Source organism: Chiloscyllium punctatum, chromosome 37 (genome assembly GCF_047496795.1).
Source record: "Chiloscyllium punctatum isolate Juve2018m chromosome 37, sChiPun1.3, whole genome shotgun sequence".
Lineage (NCBI taxonomy): Eukaryota > Metazoa > Chordata > Chondrichthyes > Orectolobiformes > Hemiscylliidae > Chiloscyllium > Chiloscyllium punctatum.
Window position 1 is genome coordinate 732,397 of NC_092775.1, and position 21,773 is coordinate 754,169.

The 21,773-nt window shown below is 42.7% G+C and overlaps 1 protein-coding gene across 2 annotated transcripts in view; it reads left to right on the forward strand.

Annotated features, from left to right (window-relative positions):
- LOC140462789 (short transient receptor potential channel 4-associated protein-like) overlaps window positions 1-21,773 on the forward strand; it is a 96,071-nt gene that overhangs the window by 43,538 nt on the left and 30,760 nt on the right. For both annotated transcript variants that reach the window (XM_072556067.1, XM_072556068.1), the window contains 3 exons: window positions 10,840-10,968; window positions 14,254-14,312; window positions 20,847-20,948. In XM_072556067.1, the coding sequence (XP_072412168.1) occupies window positions 10,840-10,968; window positions 14,254-14,312; window positions 20,847-20,948 (290 nt within the window). The remainder of the gene's footprint in view (window positions 1-10,839; window positions 10,969-14,253; window positions 14,313-20,846; window positions 20,949-21,773) is intronic.

Sequence of the window (21,773 nt, forward strand, 5' to 3'; positions counted from 1 at the left end):
TTGAAGATGTTTGACACCAGCTATGGCCAAGAGGTCTGCTTGACCAGTACCCCATCCATTGCCTTCAACATTCAGTTCCTTTACTCACTGGTTCAGTGATTCACTGCAGCAACTCACCAGGGCACCTTCAATAGCATTACCTCAAACCAGCTTTTCCAGTAAGTGATCTGAGCTGAAGAGTCCTATCTGGACCATCAAATCTTTGTTCAAAGTACAGACAAGTATATTAGAAGATTGTTGCTTCTCCAATCACAGGCAGTTCTGTACCTTTAGTTCACTAAACCTGTCTGAGATCGGAAAATACTAAGCATAGAGATTGGTCCAACTCGTCCATGCCAACCAGACATCCCAACCCAATCTAGTCCCACCTGCTAGCACCCGGCCCATATCCCTCCAAACCCTTCCTATTCATATACCCATCCAAATGCCTCTTAAATGTTGCAATTGTACCAGCCTCCACTTCCTCTGGCAGCTCATTCCATACATGTACCACCCCTTGTGTGAAAAAGTTGCCCCTTAGGTCTCTTTTATATCTTTCCCCTCTCACCCTAAACCTATGCCCTCTAGTTCTGGACTCCCCGACCCCAGGGAAAAGACTGTGTCTATTCACCCTATCCATGCCCCTCATAATTTTGTAAACCTCTATAAGGTCACCCCTCAGCCTCCGATGCTCCAGGGAAAACAGCCCCAGCCTGTTCAGCCTCTCCCGATAGCTCAAATCCTCCAACCCTGGCATCATCCTTGTAAATCTTTTCTGAGCCCTTTCAAATTTCACAATATCTTTCTGATAAGGAGACCAGAATTGCATGCAATATTCCAACAGTGGCCTAACCCAATGTCCTGTACAGCCGCAACAAGACCTCCCAACTCCTGTACTCAATACTCTGACCAATAAAGGAAAGCATACCAATTGCCGCCTTCATTATCCTATCTACCTGCGACTCTAATTTCAAGGAGCTATGAACCTGCACTCCAAGGTCTCTTTGTTCAGCAACACTCCCTAGGACCTTAGGCAGGGCTTATACACTTAATGGTAAGATTTGCTTTCCCAAAATGCAGCACCTCACATTTATCTGAATTAAACTCCATCTGCCACTTCTCAGCCCATCTGGTCCAGATCTTATTGTAATCTGAGGTAACCCTCTTCACTGTCCACTACACCTCCAATTTTGGTGTCATCTGCAAACTTACTAACTGTACCTCTTATGCTCGCATCCAAATCATTTATGTAAATGACAAAAAGTAGAGGGCCCAGCACCGATCCTTGTGGCACTCCACTGGTCACAGGCCTCCAGTCTGAAAAACAACCCTCCACCACCACTGTCTTCTATCTTTTGAGCCAGTTCTGTATCCAAATGGCTAGTTCTCCCTGTATTTGATGAGATCTAATCTTGCTAATCAGTCTCCCATGGGGAACCTTGTTGAACGTCTTACTGAAGTCCAGATGGATCACATCTACCACTCTGCCCTCATCAATCCTCTTTGTTACTTCTTCAAACACTCAATCAAGTTTGTGAGACATGATTTCCCACGCACAAAGCCATGTTGACTATCCCTAATCAGTCCTTGTCTTTCCAAATACATGTACATCCTGTCCCTCAGGATTCCCTCCCAACAACTTGCCCACCACCGAGGTCAGGCTCACTGGTCTATAGTTCCCTGGCTTGTCCTTACCACCCTTCTTAAACAATGGCACCACGTTTGCCAGCCTCCAGTCTTCCGGCACCTTACCTGTGACTATCAGTGATACAAATATCTTGGCAAGAGTCCCAGCAATCACTTCTCTAGCTTCCCACAGAGTTCTCGGGTACACCTGGGGGTTTATCCACCTTTACCCGTTTCAAGACATCCAGCACTTCCTCCTCTGTAGTCTGGACATTTTGCAAGATGTTACCATCTATTTCCCTACAGTCTGTATCTTCCATATTCTGTTCCACAGTAAATACTGATGCAAAATATTCATTCAGTATTTCCCCATTTTCTGCGGCTCCACACAAAGGCCGCCTTGCTGATCTTTGAGGGGCCCTATTCTCTCCGTATTTCTAAAAACCCTTTGGGATTCCCCTTAATTCTGTTTGCCAAAGCTATCTCATGTCCCCGTTTTGCCTTCCTGATTTCCTTCCTAAGTATACTCCTACTTCCTTTGTACTCTTTTAAGGACTCACTCAGAATATCCTGTCTATACCTTACATATGCTTCCTCCTTTTTCTTAACCAAACCCACAGTCTTTAGTCATCCAGCATTCCCAATACCTACCAGCCTTTCCTTTCACCCTGACTGGAATATACTTTTTTCTGGATTCTTGTTATCTCATTTCTGAAGGCTTCCCATTTTCCAGTCGTCTCTTTACCTGCGAACATCTGCCCCCAATCAGCTTTTGAAAGTTCTTGCCTAATACCGTCAAAATTGGCCTTTCTCCAATTTAGAACTTCAACTTTTAGATCTGGTCTATCCTTTTCCATCACTATTTTAAATCTAATAGAATTATGGTTGCTGTCCCAAATTCCCCTCGCACTGACACCTCAGTCACCTGCCCTGCCTTATTTCCCAAGAGTAGGTCAAGTTTTGCACCTTCTCTAGTAGGTTCATCCACATACTAAATCCGAAAATTGTCTTGTACACACTTAAGAAATTCCTCTCCATCTGAACCCTTAACACTATGACAGTCCCAGTCTATGTTTGGAAAGTTAAAATCCCCTACCATAAACATCCTATTATTCTTACAGATAGCTGAGATCTCCTAACAAGTTTGGTTCTCAATTTCCCTCTGACTATTAGGGGATCTATAATGCAATCCCAATAAGGTGATCATCCCTTTTTTCTTATTTCTCAGTTCCACCCAAGTAACTTACCTGGATGTATTTCCGGGAATCTCCTCCCTCAGCACAGTTGTAAGCAGCATAATGTATGCAGTTTAACTCAGCCTGAGGCCTGGAGCTATGGTGCTTTTGGAGATTTTAAGGAAGACAGTCACAGGGGAAGGATGGAAATCATGGTTGGGGGCTGAATTTCCTGGCTTCTTACTCAGCGAGTGGATTATTACCTTCAAAACCATCCTGTAGTGTAGTGACCATCACTAAGAAGCAGGTTCTGAGAAAGCTGAAAGATCTGGAGGTTGATAAATTGGCTGAGCCAGTTGGATACACCAGTGTTCTAAAGGAGACAGCTGAGGAAGTTGTAGAGGCATTGGTGATCTTTGAAGAATCACTGGAGTCAGGGAGGGTGCCAGAGGACTGGAAAATGGCTAATGTTATGCCGATGTTTAAGGGAAGGGAGACAGAAGACAAAACTGTAGGCCAGTTAACTTTTTATCTGTTATTGCTAAGATTTTGACTCCATTGTTAAGGACGAGATTTAGGAATATGTAAAAGTCTACAGTAAAGTCGGGCTGAATCAAGTTGGGTCGAGTGGAGGTCATGCCTGACAAATGTTATGATTTTCATTGAAACCCTACAGTGCAGAAAGAGGTCATTCAGCCCGTTCAGTCTGCACTGACCCCCTGAAGAACATCCCATTCAGAACCAGACTCCACTCGATCCCTGTAACACCATATTTATCATGGCTAACCCATGTAGCCTGCACATTCCCTGAGCACTGTGGTGCAATTTTCCATGGTTGATATGTCTAACCTGCACATCTTTGGACCATCAGAGGAAATATGTACAAACTCTACACAGACAGTTAGCCAAAGCTGAAGTCGAACCCAGGTCCCTGGCACTGAGGCAGCACTGCTAACCACTGAATCAGTGATGCCCTAATTCTTTGAGGAGATGAGCAAGTTAGACAAAAGAGTCAGTGGATGTGATCTGATGGATTTCCAGAAGGCCTCTAATAAAATGCCAGACAGGCAACTCTTAAGAGGTAAGAGCCAATGGTGTTAGGGTCATGAGTAGAGGATTTGCTGACTGACAGAAAGCAGAGAATGGATAAAGGGATCATTTTCAGGATGGCAGCTCATGACTAGTCTACTTCCATTGGAATCCAGGTTGGGAGCACAACTTCTCGTTATGCATTAACGATATGGATAAAGGAACAAAGGGATTGTGAAGTTTGCAGATGACATGAAGGTTGAGGGACAGGTAGTGTTGAGAAAGCAGGAATGCTGCAAAAGGGTTTGGACAGGCAAGGAGAGTGGGCAAAGACTTAGCAGAGTGAGAGGTTGTGCGCTCTGGTAGGAAGAATAGAGGCATAGTCTACTTTAAACATGAACTTCTTTGGAAATCTGATGCACAAAGGGACTTAAGGCTCCTAGTTCAGTATTCTCTTCGGGTTAATATGAATGTTCACTTGGCAGTTAGGAGCAGATTCGATGGTCCAGATGACATGATTCTGTTTCTCTATCTTATGAGGAACAAGCTAGCACAAACATAGTTGCTGAGCCCCACATTCTTTCAGCAGGTGCTGTTGTTTTAATATATTTTATGATTGTAGCCTGTAATAATGCTGCATTCTATCTGATACCACTGTAGCAATATTATGGACAAAGTGGTGGTATGGTGGTGGTACACCAGCAATTATTAAACTACAGGTTTCCTGTGTTGAAGGTATATTGAAATCTAGTGCTAGATTGGAGATTTTGTAAGGTCATTGAAATTACAATTATTTGCAAAATACAATATTGAAGCTTTTTGCATGTTGAGAGAATCTACTGCATTTTTGGTCATGGAGCAAGAAATCTGAGTGACCCATCTAAATGAACAAGTTTTAGCATTTGCTCATTGTCAGCAGCCAGAAGCTCCAATTGATCTTGCATGCTCTATCATTGAAGTATTTTTCAATGTCAGTAGCTGGCTGGGACCCAGTCTGTTAAGCTTGTTGCTAGCCTGAGGGTGCTGGCATATTCATCCAGGTTAACTCAGTAAAACCAATGGTCACAATACTAAATTGCTTTGCTTAGTATTGTATTTCCACTGAAGGTTGGAGGGTAAATTGACTGTGGACTGAAAATACATTAAAAGCTAAGATTGTGGACAGGCAGTGGCTAGTATTGAAAGAAATAAACGTTATGCCAAGTGGCAGAGTTCAGCTTTTGGAACTTCACGAAACAGCCATTTGGATTCTTTATTCGAATCTTCACTAGCTTTCCTTTCAAAAAAGACTATCTTAGTTGCCCAACATTTGCTGGATTTAAACTAGATTTTCAACCAATCATGATGTAACTCTTGTCAGTTTCACAGCTAGCGTTCCAATTATTTTCAACTCTGCTCCCTTTCACTTGCTTCTATCACCCTTTCTCCACTCTTTATTTAGGAACTGGAATTTCAAACTTTGTCAATTTCAAACAAAATGTTAACCATCTCTGGTTAAAATGTTAAAGATCATAATAGACCATAGAGTATAGGAAAGTACAGCACAGAACAAGCCGTTTGGCCCACAATGTTGTGCCGAGGATTATTCTTAATCTAAAATAAAATAACCTAACCTATGCACCTCTCAATTCCTGCTATCCATGTGCATGTCTAGCAGTCGTCTCTATGCCCCTAATGATTCTGCTTCCATCACCACCTCTGGTAACGCATTCCATGCATTCACAGCTCTCCGCGTAAAGAACCTACCTCTGACGTCCCCTCTATACCGTCCTCCTAACACCTTAAAACTATGAGCCCTAGTGCCAATCACTCCTGCCCAGGGGAAAATTCTCTGGGTATTGACTATATCCATGCCTCTCGTTACCTTGTATACCTTGATCAGGTCACCAGTCCTCTTCCTCCTCCTCCTCCCTCCTCCTTCTTCCCCCTCCTCCTTCTTCCCCCTCCTCCTTCTTCCCCCTCCTCCTTCTTCCCCCTCCTCCTTCTTCCTCCTCCTCCTTCTTCCTCCTCCTCCTTCTTCCTCCTCCTTCTTCTTCCTCCTCCTTCTTCTTCCTCCTCCTTCTTCTTCCTCCTCCTTCTTCTTCCTCCTCCTTCTTCTTCCTCCTCCTCCCCCCCCCCCTTCCTCCTCCTCCCCCCCCCCCCCCCCCCCCCCTCCTCCCTCCTCCTCCCCTCCAGAGAAAAAAGTCCGAGCTAAGTCAACCTCTCTTCAGAAGACAAGCCTTCCAGTCCAGGCAGCATCCTGGTAAACCTTGTTTGCACCCTGTCCAAAGTCTCCGTATCTTTTCTATAGTAGGGCAACCAGAACTGGACACAATATTCCAAGTGTGGTCTCACCAGGGTTTTATGGAGCTGCAGCAATATCTCACAGCTCTTAAACTCAATCCCCCTGTTAACGAAAGCCAAAACACCATATGCTTTCTTAACAACCCTATCCACTTGCGTGGCAACTTTGAGGGATATATGCAGTTGAATACCAAGATCCCTCTGTTCCTCCACATTGCCAAGAATCGTGTCTTTAATCCTATATTCAGCATTCAAGTTCGACCTTCCAAAATGCATCACTTCGCATTTATCCAGATTAAACCCTGTCTGCCTGTTCACAGCCCAGCTCTGCATCCTGTCTATGTTGTGCTGCAGCCTGCAAGAGCCCTCAATATCAACTATATCTCCATCCTTTGTGTCATTGGCAAATTTACTAACCCCACCCCTTAACCACCTCATCCAAGTCATTTATTAAAAACTACAAAGAGCTGACACCCAAGAACAGAGCCTTGTGGACACCACTCACCACTGACCTCCAGACAGAATACTTTCCATCTACAACCACTGTTTGTCTTCTGTCAACCAACCAATTCTGAATCCAGGTAGCCAAAGCTCCCTGTATCCCATACTTCCTGACTTTATGAATGAGCCCACCATGGGGAACCTTATCAAGTGCCTTGCTGAAATCCATATACATCGCATCCACTGCTCGACCTTCATCGACCTGTCTTGTCACATCCTCAAAGAACTCAAAGATTTGTGAGGCATGACATGCTCCTCGCCAAGTCATGCTGACTGCCTTTGCCAAATAGTCAAATCCTATGCCTCAGAATTCTTTCCAACAACTTACTGACCACAGGTGTAAGACTGACTGGTCTGCAATTGCCAGGGATTTCCCTTTTACCCTTGAAAAGAATAACAACATTCTTCTCCCTCCAATTCTCCGGGATGACTCTCTGAGAGAGTGAGGAAGCAAAGATCTTCGCCAGGGGCTTAGCAACCTCTTTTCTCGCTTCCCAGAGCAGCCTAGGATAAATTTGGTCTGGCCCTGGGGACTTATAAATCTTCATGTTTGCCAAAATTTCCAGAACATTAACTTAGGCTTGAACAGATCAAGACTGATTATTTCCCAGCTCCTCAAAGGTTTCATTCACAACAAGGTTCCTTTCTCTAGTGAAAACTGAAGCAAAAATTTCATTTAGGGCTTCCCCTGTCTGCTCAGACTCCACGCACAAATTCCCTACTCTATCCCTGATCAGCCCTACCTTCTCCCTGATCATTCTCTTACTCCTCACGTATGAGTAAGATGCCTTTGGTTTCTCCCTAATCCTTCCTACTAAGCCTTTCTCATGCCGCCTCCTGGCTCTCTTCAGTCCATTACTGAGCTCCTTTCTAGTAAGCCTGTAATCCTCTAAAACTGTGCTAGACCCTTGCTTCTTCCATCTTACGTATGCTGCTGCCTTCCTTTTGACACAAAGTTACTCTGTTCTCGTCATCCAAGGCTCCTTAATCTTACCCCTCCTTGCCTGTCTCAGAAGAACAAACTTATGCATCACACGCAACAACTGCTCCTTAAACAGTCTGCACATATTTGTTGTGCCCTTGCTCCTAATCTGCACTACTTGTCTGATAGCGTCATAATTTCCTTTTCCCCAATTAAATATCTTCCCACGGTAACAGCTCCTTACCCTCTCCATGGCTATGGTAAATGAGGCAATTATGGTCCCTGTCACTAAAGTGTTCTCCCGCCACGAGATCTGACATCTGTCCTGGCTCATTGCCAAGTAATAAACCCAAAATGGCCTCGCCCCTCGTTGGCCGGTTTACATACTGAGTAAGGAAACCCTCCAGAGCACGCCTGACAAAATGCAGATAGTTAGGATGGAGCTAAGGAGGGTCCAGTCAATATTGGGAAAGTTGAAGTTACCTAATAACCCTGCTTCATCTGCATTTTTTCCAAAATCTGCCAGCCTATGACTTCGATCTCCCTACTGCTATTTGGGGATCTATAGAAAACCCTCTTTTGCTGTTCCTAACTTCAACCCATACTGACTCATTAGACAAATCTTCCTTGACAACCTTTGTTTCTGTAGCTGTGATGCACTCTCTAATTAGCAATGCTACGTCTCCTCCTCTTTCCACCCTACCTGTTCTTTTTAAATGTTCTAAACCCTGGAGCATCTAGCAACTATTCCTGCCCCTCTGAAACCCACGTCTCCGTTATGGCCACAACATCATAGTCCCAAGTACTGATCCATGCTCTAAGTTCATCACTCTTATTTCTCCCACTCCTTGCATTAAAGCAGGCACATTTTAACCGATTCCTTTGTTTCATAACATGCAAAACCTTCCTGATAGATTCACTACATCCTATCACAGCCCCATATACAACTAACCCCCTCAGATATGTAGCTCTGGTCCCACCCCCGCCTGCCAAACTAATTTAAACCCTCCTGGACCACATGAGCAAATCTCCCACCCAGCACATGTGTGTCCTCCAGTTCAGGTGCAACCTGTCCTTGTTGTACAGGTCCCACCTTCCCCAGAAGGCATCCCAGTGGTCTAAATATCTGAAGCCCTCCTTCCTGCACCATCCTCACAGCCATGTGTTAAGCTGCATTCGCTGACCATTCCTCACCTCACTATCTCGTGGTATGGGTAGCAAACTTGAGATTGCTACACGTGCTGCTCTGTAGCTTCCAATCTAGCTCAATTTTCAGATCCTCAGTCCCTTACCTGGCTATATAATTGGTGCCAATATGTACCACGATTTCTGGCTGCTCATCCTCCCCCTTCAGAATTGTGTAAACCCAATCGGCAACATACTTTCTGGCAGTCCCGTTCCTAACCACAAAATCTCCTTTCAATCTACCTAACTATTGAGTCCCCAATTAAGTATCTACCACTCGTGCTTTTCTATTGTTCCTCCCTTCCCTTCTGAGCCACAGATCAAGGCTCGGTGCCAGAGACCTGGCAGCTATGGCTTTCCCCTGGTAGGCCATCCCCAGCTGCAGTATCCAAAACTGAGGGGAATGGACACAGGGGATCCCTGCTCTGTCTATTGGTTCCTTTCCTCCCCCGACTGTAACCCAGCTGTCCTTATCCTGTGTCTGAGGAACGACTACCTCCCTGTACATCCTCTCAGTTTCTCCCTCGTCCCCCAAATGATCCATAGTTCAGCTCCAGTTCCCTTCTGTGTTTTCGAGGAACTGGAGTTGGGTGCACTTCCCGCAGATATGGTTGGCGGAGACTTGTCATGACTCTCACTTGCCACATTCTGCAGGATGAACATGCACCTCCCCTAACAGCCATACCCTGCTAATCTGAAAGTGCACACAGGACTAAAGGAAGAGAAGAAAAGGGGAAAAAAAACCTGAAAACATACTAAGTTTACAGACTCTTAGTAAGGTTCACGAAAGTGGGTGGATGGGAGGCCCTACAGTATAGGGTCTCTGGTTTAGATCTCACCCACTTAAGAACTTCCTGGCAAACTCTCTTCTCTTCGCCCTCCTCCTTGTTGCTCTGCTCAAAATGGTTCAATACAAATTTAGTGGACTTGTGTGGACCAGTGGAGTGCCATAAGGATCAGTGCTGGGTCCAGGTTCACTACTTTTTGTCATTCACATAAATGATTTGGATGTGAGCATAAGAGGGGCAGTTTGTAAGTTTTCAGATGACACCAAAATTGGAGGTGGACAACAAAGAGGGTCCTGATTACAACAGGAGCTTGATCAGAAGAGCCTATGGCCTGAAGAGTGGCAGATGGAGTTTAATTTAGATGAATATGAGGTGCTGCATTTTGGGAAGCTAATCTTAGCAGGATTTATACACTTAATGGTAAGGTCCTGGGGATTGTTGCTGAACAGAGAGACCTTGGAGTGCAGGTTCATAGCTCCTTGAAAGTGGAGTCATGTTGTGGCTGTGCAGGACATTGGTTAGGCCACTGTTGGGATATTGTGTGCAAATCTGGTCTCCTTCCTATCGGAAGGTTGTTGTGAAACTTGAAAGGGTTCAGAAAAGATTTACAGGGATGTTGCCAGGGTTGGAGGATTTGAGATATTGGGAGAGGTTGTTTTCCCTTGAGCGGCGAAAGCTGAGGGGTGAACTTAAAATTGAGGGGCATGGATAGGATAAATAGACAAAGTCTCTTCCTTGGGGTTAGGGAGTCCAGAACTAGAGGGCATAGGCTTAGGGTGAGAGTGGAAAGATGTAAAAGGGAGTTAAGGGGCAACTTTTTCGCGCAGGGGGTGGTACGTGTATGGAATGAGCTGCCAGAAGATGTGGTGGAGGCTAGTATGATTGCAACATTTAAAAGGCATTTTGGATGGGTATATGAATAGGAAGGGTTTGGAGAGATATGGGCAGGGTGTTGGCAGGTGGGATGAGTTTGGGGTGGGACATCTGGTCGGCATGGACGAATTAGACCGAAGGGTCTGTTTCCGTGCTGTACATCTATGACTGTAAAACATGAAATAATGCTAAATCAGAAGCCCCAACTTTAAGAACATATGCCAACCCATTATATCTATGACTCTAAAGTTTGTTGAGCAAGTCCCCTTAAGTTGCCTCAATCCAAATGCTACTTTTCAGTACAATGGGAACTTATAAAATTCAGAACCATATTTTTGTTGAATGTGTTTGGTTTTTGTGTAGTAAGGATAAGTGAGTGGTAATTGATCACAAGACTCTTGCACTATCTCTGGCTCAGTTAACAGCACCTCGTAGTGTGACCAAGACCAGTAGTTGAATAATTTCCTTTCTGTTTCAGGTTCATAAGATGTTAGCAGAATTTCGACTTATTCCTGGACTTAATAATCTATTTGACAAACTGATATGGAGGAAACATTCCACTAATCATGTATTGCATGGTCAGAATCAAATCTGTGACTGCAGTCCAGTAAGTATGAAACTAGTAGCAAAAGTGACAATGCAGGAGTGATTTGTCACTCATAAACTGCTATTCTCACTGTCACTAATACTTTTAATATGCAAACTTTCAATGCGCTCATGATATTACTGAAAAGTATTGGATGTGTTGGATTGTTGAGTGCTTAATCACTTTCCCCAATGAAAATGTTGGAAATTCTGGCAAGGGTGAAAATAGATAAGTCCCCTGGGCCTGATGGCATTTATCCTAGGATTCTCTGGGAAGCAAGGGAGGAGATTGCAGAGCCATTGGCCTTGATTTTTGTGTCCTCTTTGTCGACAGGAGTAGTGCCAGAGGACTGGAGGCTAGCAAACGTGGTTCCCTTGTTCAAGAAGGGGAGTAGGGATAATCCTAGTAACTATAGGCCAGTGAGTCTCACTTCTGTTGTGGGCAAAGTCTTAGAGAGAATTGTAAGGGATAGGATTTATGCACATCTGGATAAGAATGATGTGATCAAGGATAGTCAGCATGGTTTTATGAAGGGCAGGTCGTGCCTCACAAACCTTATTGAATTCTTTGAGAAGGTGACTAAGGAGGTAGATGAGGGGAAAGTGGTAGATGTGGTATATATGGATTTTAGTAAGGCGTTTGATAAGGTCCCCCATGGTAGGCTACTGCAGAAAATACAGAGATATGGCATTGAGGGTGAGTTGGAGGTTTGGATTAGGAATTGGCTCTCTGGAAGAAGACAGAGGGTAGTAGTTGATGGCAAAGGTTCATCTTGGAGTGCCGTCACTAGCGGTGTTCCGCAAGGATCTGTTTTGGGACCATTGCTGTTTGTCATTTTTATAAATGACCTGGAGGAAGGGTTAGAAGGTTGGGTGAGCAAGTTTGCGGATGATACGAAAGTCGGAGGAGTTGTAGACAGTGAGGAAGGATATGGCAGGTTACAGCGGGATATAGAGAAGCTGCAGAGCTGGGCAGAAAGGTGGCAAATGGAGTTCAATGTAGCTAAGTGTGAAGTGATTCACTTTGGTAAGAGTAATAAAAAGATGGATTACTGGGCTAATGGTAGACTACTTGGTAGTGTGGAAGAGCAGAGGGATCTTGGTGTCCATGTACACAGATCTCTGAAAGTTGCCACCCAGGTAAATAGTGCAGTGAAGAAGGCATATGGCGTACTGGCTTTTATTGGTAGAGGAATTGAGTTCCGGAGTCCTGAGGTCATGCTGCAGTTGTATAAGACTCTGGTGCGGCCGCATCTGGAATATTGTGTGCAGTTTTGGTCGCCATACTATAGGAAGGATGTGGAGGCACTGGAACGGGTGCAGAGGAAGTTTACCAGGATGTTGCCTGGTATGGTAGGAAGATCCTATGAGGAAAGGCTGAGGCACTTGGGGTTGTTTTCTTTGGAGAAAAGAAGGTTTAGGGGTGATTTGATAGAGGTGTACAAGATGATTAGGGGGTTAGATAGGGTTGACAGTGAGAACCTTTTTCCACGTATGGAGTCAGCTATTACAAGGGGGCATAGCTTTAAATTAAGGGGGGGTAGATATAGGACTGATGTTAGGGGTAGGTTCTTCACTCAGCGAGTCGTAAGTTCATGGAATGCCCTGCCAGTAGCAGTAGTGGACTCTCCCTCTTTATGGGTATTTAAGCGGGCATTGGATAGGTATATGGAGGATAGTGGGTTAGTGTAGGTTAGGTGGGCTTTGATCGGCGCAACATAGAGGGCCGAAGGGCCTGTTCTGCGCTGTATTCTTCTATCTTCTATGTTCTATCACTGATCAATGGGTTCACCAGGTTCGATCTATGGATGTGCTGTCGTGGTGGATTGGTAAAGATCGCTGGGACTGTCTGGCAGGCAGGACAGGACATACTCTGGGATTGTGGTGTTGTTGTCTGGGAATTGTCTACAAGATATGATTCCATAGGTATGACTGAGTGTTGCTTGACTAGGCTGTGAGACTGTTCTCCATTTTGGCACTCATAACCCAAATATTAGTAAGGAGCACTTTGCTGGATGACAGGGCTCTGTGGTTGTTGTCTCTGGTGCTTAGGTTGATGCCAGATGACCTATTGTGCTTTATTCCTTTGTTTAAGATGCTTTGGAAGTTTGATACAACTGAGTTCCTTCTTAGGCCATTTTACAGGGCAGTGAAGAGTCAACCATTTTTGTTGTGGATCTGGAGTGACAAATAGGCCAGCCAAGGTATGACAAGAGATTTCCTTCCTTAAAGGATGTTAGTGAACCAGAAGGGATTTTACAAAAATTGAGAATGGTAACATGGTCATCAGTAATCTTTTCAATAGATATTTATATTTATTTCAAATTTCACCATCTGACATGGTGGGATTTGAACCTCTGACGTAGAATATCATCATTGGGCTTTTAATTCTGCCATAATCTCCCATTTAAAAAGAAGTTGCAAAACAAGGTCTTGTGCTCTGGGCCCAGATTTCTTTCAATTATTATCTTGAAAGAAACTTATTCACGTATGTGAAATTAATAATGCAAATGTTCTGCAGATGTGATGTCTGTGGTAAAATATGGGCAGTAACATTTTTAGGTTGATGTTGTCTTAGTCGGAACTGGGTTAAAACAGTTTCTGCTATCTGTTTAGAACTCTCAGACCTGAGTCATTATCTGTTTTACTCTTCACAGAAGGGGCCTAACCAGAGTATTTCCAGCTTTTATTTCACATTTCCAAAATCTCTGATGTTTTGCTTCTGTGTAGTTTATTTTCTGTAGATGTGTTCTAGAAGTTTGCTCACTGTTTCAAATAGCATAGACTCAAAGCATGAAGTTGGAATCTGCTGTGAAAAAAGTTGGTTTGGGGTTATGGCCAGATATGTTTGATCACAGCAAAGATTTTTTTTTGCAAGTGCAATTTTTCTAATATTTGAAGTTTTTGTATTTGCACAGTGTGTATACTTGCTTGCAATGGGCTGCAAAAAATTCAAGACGGCGGCTAGTCACTTCAATATTAAGTAAACTGCTTACATCCTATATTTTAAACAAACTGTTCTTATTGATATTTTAGGGCAGAATGTTTGCAATTAATTTGAAGACTTTTTTTGTAAATTTGTTTTCCATAAATATTTTTCATTATGGCAAAGCAAAAGTGTTTCAGTAAGTAACCCCTGTCACTAGAGTATTAGTTATTCAATGACTGCTGTACACCCAGTCACACCTTTTTATGTTTTCTTTAAGACCTGGATACACTTTGACCCAATTGTGAATTGCTGGATCATCTATTCTTGAAAGTTTTTGTTTCCATAGTCATCTCCTAAACTTTTGCTGTTTCACTACAGGAGATTTCTCTGAAAATCCAATTCCTGAGATTGCTTCAGAGTTTCAGTGATCACCATGAGTGAGTATTTAGAAACACCCATTTCCAGTATTGCTTTGTGTGTAATTGTGTTAAATCTTGTTGTGTCTAAACTTTGAAAGTTAAATCTGAGTTGGATGGTATTGATTTAAATGCAGGCAGTCTGACAATTGAGACAGATGAGTTGAAGACACAAGAACTATGCAGGTATAATGTCATTGCTGTCACTCAGTTATGATTGAGAGGGGGCCAGTTGGTAGCTCAATCTTCCAGGAATAAGTGCCTTCAGGTTTGGCAGGGAAGGAGGCAACGTTGTTGCAATATCAATCGGGAAATCAATTACAGCAGTTGAGGGATGACATCTTGGGCTCCTTAAATGAAGCCAGATGGGTAGAATGTAAAAAGCGAAAAGGAGCAAGGGATGGTTTGTCTGACCAAGTTCTTTGAATTTTTTTTAAAGAGGTGACCATGTGTGTAGATGAGGGCAATGCATTGAACATAGTCTACTTGGACTTAAGAAAGGCTTTTGACAAGGTCCAGCATGGGAATCTGGTAAAGCTCAGTTAAGAACAGATTGGATGCAAGGAAATTTTGGCACATTGGATCCAGAACTGGCTGAGTGGCAGAAAGCAGAGGGTTTATGGTTGAGCGGTGTTTTTGTGATCTGTTGGGGTTTCTCAGAAATCAGTGTTGGGGCTCATGCTGTTTGTTTGTGGTGTGTATAAGTAATCTAGACTCAAATGTAGGAAGGTTCATCAGTAGGTTAATGGTTGATACTATTTACCACCTCACCAATTTTTGTGAGGAGGATAACCTTGGATTATGGGAGGATACGGATAAACCGGTCAGATGGGCTAATGAGTGGCAAATGGAATTCAGTCTGGGTAAGTGTGAGGTGATTCCCTTTGGCAAGACAAATAACACTAGGGAACATGTGAAAGGATACGAAGGAGCCGAAGGGCGTGTGTGTGTGTGTATGTATTTTGTTCCCTTAAATAGTGGGACAGAAATTGAGAAGGTGTATAGGATATGTGCATTTATTGGCCAAAGCTGGAACTGTATGAAAATTAGATTAGGCTACAGCTAGAGTATTGTTATGGAATAAACATTTAAAAGGGGGGGGTGGTCTGATAACGTTTATTTCGATATTTCGTGGGCTGGAGACTCTATGAAGAGAGATTAAATAGATCTGGGCTTGTTTTCCTTGGAGCAGAGAAGGCTGAGGAGTGATATGATTGGTATGAACAGCGGGTCCCCAACTGACAAATTCAATCCCACTAGGAATGTCATTTTAAAGATCTGCCATACAAACTTCTTGTACATACAAATGCCTAATTTATATTGTCCTGCATTATGTTTTGACTTGCACACCAATCAACTTGAATGGTATCCATTCCAGAGACTGCCTGTATTAAATTGAAGGGTACAGGAAGGGATCTTTCCTTTGAAGGGATCAATGACCAGGGGACAGAGATTTAAGATAAGGAGCAGCAAGTTTAGATGGGATGTGAGGAAAGCTTTTCTCACCGAGTAGTTGGTGGAAATCTGGAACTCACTGCTTCTAAGTTTGATACAGACTGAAATCCCCATCATTTAAGTATTTGGATGTGCGCTTCTGAGCCAAGGCATACAAGGCAATGGGCCAAGTGCTGGAAAATGGGATTAGAATAGTTAGTGGCTATTTTTGACTGGGTTAGACTCAATGGGTCAAAGGGCCTCTTTTTTTGGTGTGCTGTGGGCCTCTGATTATTACAGCCCAGTAGGTGGCCATTCAGTTTATCATTTCTGCACCTGCTCTCCAAAGCATTTTAATTAGTCCTACCATCTTGTAACCTAGCAAGTAACATGCCAACTCCCTTTTGAATACATCAATTAAACGTGCATTAATCATGCTCTCTGGTACTGTATTCCAAACAAAAATTGCCCAAGTGTTTAAGATGTATGTTTTGGTTCATTTACCAATTATTTTCAATCTGTTTCCTTGTTATTGATCCTACTATAAGTGGGAACTGTCTTTCCTATCTTTGTCCAGAACCCTCCTGATTTTTGAATGCCTCTCTGATCTAATCTCTGCCCCCTATTTCTCCCAAGGAAAACAGTCATAATTTCTCCACTTTATCTTTGTCTCTTCATGTCTGGAACCGTTCTTGTATACATCTTTCCAATTTGTTAACATCCTTCCTAAAGTGTGACACCCAGAACTGTACAGAATACCTGAACTGATGTCAAACTTGTGTTATATATAACATAGCAGCATAAACTCCATACTCTTATATTGTGTTAACCACTGTGTTTTGTCACTCAGTCAACTCTGTATCTATGTTTCATGCAGTTGCTTTTGTATCATGAACCTTAACTCCCAGTCTGTTGTACAGTAACATGCATATGCCTTTTGGAAGTTCATGTATATCAACAGCATTGCTTTAACGCTTCAAAAAGTTGTGCATAATTTTACCTTGCAAAATACATGCTAACTTTCTTTAATTAACCATATACACCATGTTGACCACTTTATCTTCATCCACCTGTTTGGGTGTGGATATTAATTTGTCCCAACTTGTAGTTTCTATACGTTTCCCCATCACCGATGTAAAACTGATTGGCCTGACTGATTTTTCTTTTTGGGCAAAGCTGTAATTTGTTGCAATTCTGCCATCTTCTGGCACCACCCCAATCTAGGGAGGACTGAAATTTTGTTAGCCCCTGCAATTTCCATTCTCACTTCCCTCCTTGTTCATCCTGCACTTGATTTATAGAATATTAACTCAAAGGAAAAACTACCATATGTGCTGCATGAGTGGGGAGTGCTGATTTGGCTGTGGCCTTGCCGTTGGGAAAACATTGCAGGGCTAAGGGTGACTGAGAAGTGATCTGATCATTATATAATTATAATGCAGAATCACTTTGTTCCCAATTTCTTTTTCAAGGTTCTCTATGGTTGACTTCAGCAAACCTATCTTCATTGGTCACAAAACACATTGGGGTTCTGACAGTTCCATGTCGTATAAAATTGGCCTTATGGGGCGTCAAGGCATTTTATCACTGTGCAACCTGATGTGTCAAAGCTATCCTGCATGATGGTGGATAGCCTGATCACATTATTTTTTTTGATGCATGTGATGCAAAATTGTGAGTGCCTGTAAGATAGTCTTGGAAAGTGCTGACTCTATTCCTGGAAAGATAAAGCATTTTAAAACAGCCGTTCATTTGTTCATTGGTCAGAGCATTGTCTTGCGAAATCAGTCAAGCTGCCTAGTTTCGAATGTGAACAAAGTCTAGCTGTTAACTGCCAATAATCATTAATTGGTGCATTCTCCATGACAAAGCCTCTATCAGAGTCCACTTGACAACCAATCAGCACTACTTTCATGTAGTACAAATGTTGATTTTCTCCTTGAATTGGTATTCTTCTGAATTATCCAGATGAGTGCAAGATGAAAAACTTTGAGAAAATGTTTTTACTGCAGTATTCAAGTTCTTATTACTGAATGACAGCAATGTCTCTATCTATGAGACTGCACCTCCTCCAGTTCGAGTGTTTTATCAATTTTAAGAGCAGACATCCTATCCAATGCCTCGTTATCAATTGTAAATTCTCCCAGTGACTCAAATTAACTTGCTCCATGGTCTGTGCAGCATCTTCCCTGGCAAGGACAGATGCAAAGCACTCACTAAACAATGAGGCTATGTTCCTGCTTCCATGTGTGAAACTCCTTTTTAGTTTTATGTTGGCTCCCAGTCTTTATCATACTCCCTCTTTGTTTCTCTTTTCAATGCCGTGTATGTCCAGCCTGGTTATTGGTTGTATTTTCTACCTGACATTGGTCATAAGCACACTTTCTTCTTTATCACCATCTGAATCTCTGGTAGCTTTGAAAATCTAATACCGCTATGGAAGGTGGGGAAATTTGGCCCCACTTTTGAAACCAGCCAAGTAGATTGAGAAAGGATAGGGAAGGAAACTGCAGGAGGTTGACACAATTGAAATGTGGAACTTATTCAAAGAACAGCTACTGCGTGTCCTTGTTGCATATATTTATATGTCAGGCAGGAAGTGGTCGAGTGCGGGAGTGTGGCTTATGAAAGAAGTTGTATCTCTTGTTAAGCAGAAGAAAGCTTTTTAGGATGAGACATGAAGACTCAGTTAGGACACTTGAGAAGTTAGCCAGGAAAGACCTAAAAAGAAATCTAAGGAGAGCCAGGAGGGGACATGAGAAGTCATTGGAAGATAGGATCAAGGAAAACCTGAAAGCTTTCTATAGGAATATCAGGAATAAAAGAGAATGACTGACTAGAGAAAGATTAGGGCCAATCCAGGGCAGTAGTGGGAAGTTGTGTGTGGAGTCCGAGGAGCTAGGAGAAGCGCAAACTGAATATTTTTTGTCAGTATTCACACTAAAAAAAGACAATGTTATCGAAGAGAATACCGCAATACAGGTTACTAGATTAGACGGGATTCAGGCTCACAAGGAGGAGGTGTTAGCAATTCTGGAAAGTTTGAAATAGATAAGTCCCCAGGGCCGGATGGGATTTATCCTGGGATTCTCTGGGAAGCCAACGAGGCGGTTGCAGAGCCTTTGGCTTTGATCTTTATTGCCATTGTCCATGGAGGATAGCAAATGTTGTCCCCTTGTTCAAGAAGGGGAGTAAAGACAACCCTAGTAATTATAGACCAGTGAGCCTTACTTCGGTTGTAGGTGAAATGTTGGGAAAGGTTATACAAGATGGAAATAATTGGATTAGGGACAGTCAACATGGTTTTGTGAAGGGTAGGTCACACCTCACAAACCTTATTGAATTTTTTGCGAAGGTGACAAAACAGTGGAAGAGGGGAAAGCGGTTGATGTGGTGTATATAGATTTCAGTAAGGTGCTTGATAAGGTTCCCCACAGTAGTCTATTGCACAAAATATGGAGTCGGGGGTTAAGGGTGATTTAGCGATTTGGATCAGAAATTGGCTAGGTATAAGAAGACAGAGGGTAGTTGGGAAATGCTCATCCTGGAGTTCAGTTACTTATGGCGTACTGCAAGGATCTGTTTTGGGACCACTGCTGTTGGTAATTTTTTTTTAAGTGACCTGGATGAGGGCTTAGAAGAATGGGTTCGTAAATTTGTGGATGACATGAAGGTCAGTGGAGTTATGGACAGTGTTGAAAGATATTGCAGGTTACAGAGGGACATAGATAAGCTGCAGAGCTGAGAGGTGTCAAATGGAGCTTAATGCGGAAAAGAGTAAGGTTATTCACTTTGGAAAAAGCAACAGGAATGCAGAGTATTGGGCTACTGGTAAGATTCTTGGTAGTGTAGATGAGCAGAGAGCTCTTGATGTCCATGTACATAAATCCAGAAGGTTCCCACCCAAGTTAATATGGTTGTTAAGAAGGCATGTGGTGTGTTAGCTGTTATTGGTAGAGGGATTGAGTTTCAGAGCCATGAGGTCATGCTGCATCTGTACAAAATTCTAGTGCGGTCGCACTTGGAGTATTGTGTACAGTTCTGGTCACTGAATTATAGGGAGGATGTGGAAGTTTTGGAAAGAGTTCAGAGGAGACTGACTAAGATGTTGCCTGATATGGAGGGAAGTTTTTGAGGAAAGGCTGTGAGGGACTTGAGGCTGTTTTCGTGAGAGAAGGTTGAGAGACATACAAGGTAATTGAAAAGTTAAATAGGGTGGACAGTGAGAACCTTTTACCTTTGGTGATGGCTAGTATGAGGGGACATAGCTTTAAATTGAGGGGTAATAGAGGACAAATATCAGAAGTAGTTTCTTTACTCGGGCATGGAGCGCACTGCCTGGACTCATCAACTTTAAGGGCATTTAAATGGTCATTGCATAAACATGTGGATGAAAATGGAATAGTGCAAGACAGATGGGCTTCAGATTGGTTCCACAGGTTGGTGCAAATTCGAGGGCCAAAGGGCCAGTTCTGCACTGTAACGTTCTATGTTCTAAGAAAACCTATAGGAATCTACATCTGAAAATGTTAGTTGCATCATTCCTCAGAACCAATGATGATTTCTTTACTAATAGACTTGTTCCAGGAAGTCCCAGTAGCTTGGTGTGAAACTTCATTGCTTGTAAAGCTACAGGCTTTTCATAACCACGGTTTTCAGTGTATGGGTAGGTAGAAAATAATGTTTATAAACAGGTTCAAATTATTGTATATTCTTCAAATACTAATGGTGCTCTGGAGGTTGTCATATGTTTATCCCCGCTTCTGTTTTAGTTATATTTTAACACTTACACACCATGAAAATATGAAATTGACTTTCCCATTAACACCTCTGAAGTTATCAACTTATCAACACCCTCTGCTCTGTGCTTGCCTTGTGCTGAATTCTTTTGACTTCTCCTGTCTGAATATTACTTTCACTGTAAAATTTGAGAGTTTGTTGTGATGTAAAAGCACCAGTCCCTTGGATGAGGGCAAGTTTCTGACTTAATAGCCTTTAGAGCAATGTCCAATCACTGACACCTTTCAAGTCCTCCAATAGATTACACAGTAAAACTTACAAGTGGAATTGACTCCTGACATTTTCTCCTTTCGTGTGACCACTGTTGTTTTGGGTTTTCAGGAATAGGTATCTATTATTGAACAGCCAGGAGTTGAATGAACTTGGTGCAATCTCACTCAAAGCTAATATTCCTGAGGTAGAAGCAGTTGTTAACACTGACAGGTAAGTTGACTTGTTATGCATGTGAAGATCGGCCTTTACAATGCTTAAAGTAGAAAAATGCATCCATTGATTCTGTCCTAATCTGGATTCTGTCAAGAAATATGCTCTGATTTTTAAATTAAGATGCAGTTTGACTTAAGCAAACCATCCTATTCGGGTGAGTATCCAGCTTACTGAGGACAGTGACAGCATTGTCTAGGCAAATGGCAGGAATTTTTTAAACTCCTCAGTTGAATCTTGTGAAAACAGTGGCGATGATCTGGAGAAGATGGTGAGCCACTTGTCAAAATACTGGCCTTGTTCTGGTAGCTGTGATGTTAGTATGGTTAGTTCATTTTGGCATCTGCTTAAAGTATTCTGTCTCCCCGATATGGATTTTCATGGTTTGGCAAAGGATGGTTGCAATAAGCCATGCGAATGCAGGTTTTTAAGGTAGTCATTGCTTCTGTGTCTGGTAAAAATGGTACCCCCTGCAGACAATCCAGACTGGACTTTAATTATGACCATAGGCTCGGACTACATATCATTGGAGAGAACAGTTTTGGCTGGTATTGGGGAGTTGATGGAAATGGGAGAAATGTATCAAGATGGTGTGGAAGTAATTGAGAATTTGGTCTTGGTCACTTGTATGTATTTGCCTTTGAATGACATGATCAGTTATTGAGTTAGCTATGAAAAAAGTTTGCATTCCCCTGGTTTTCAGCCTGGTGTGTCTCAATTTGGAGTGGTCTAATTCTTAATAAACTTGCTGTTTTCTGACATTCTGTGAAGTAATTTTTAAAAAATGGAAGATGCAGGTGGAAACTGAACTTTGGATGCAGGAAT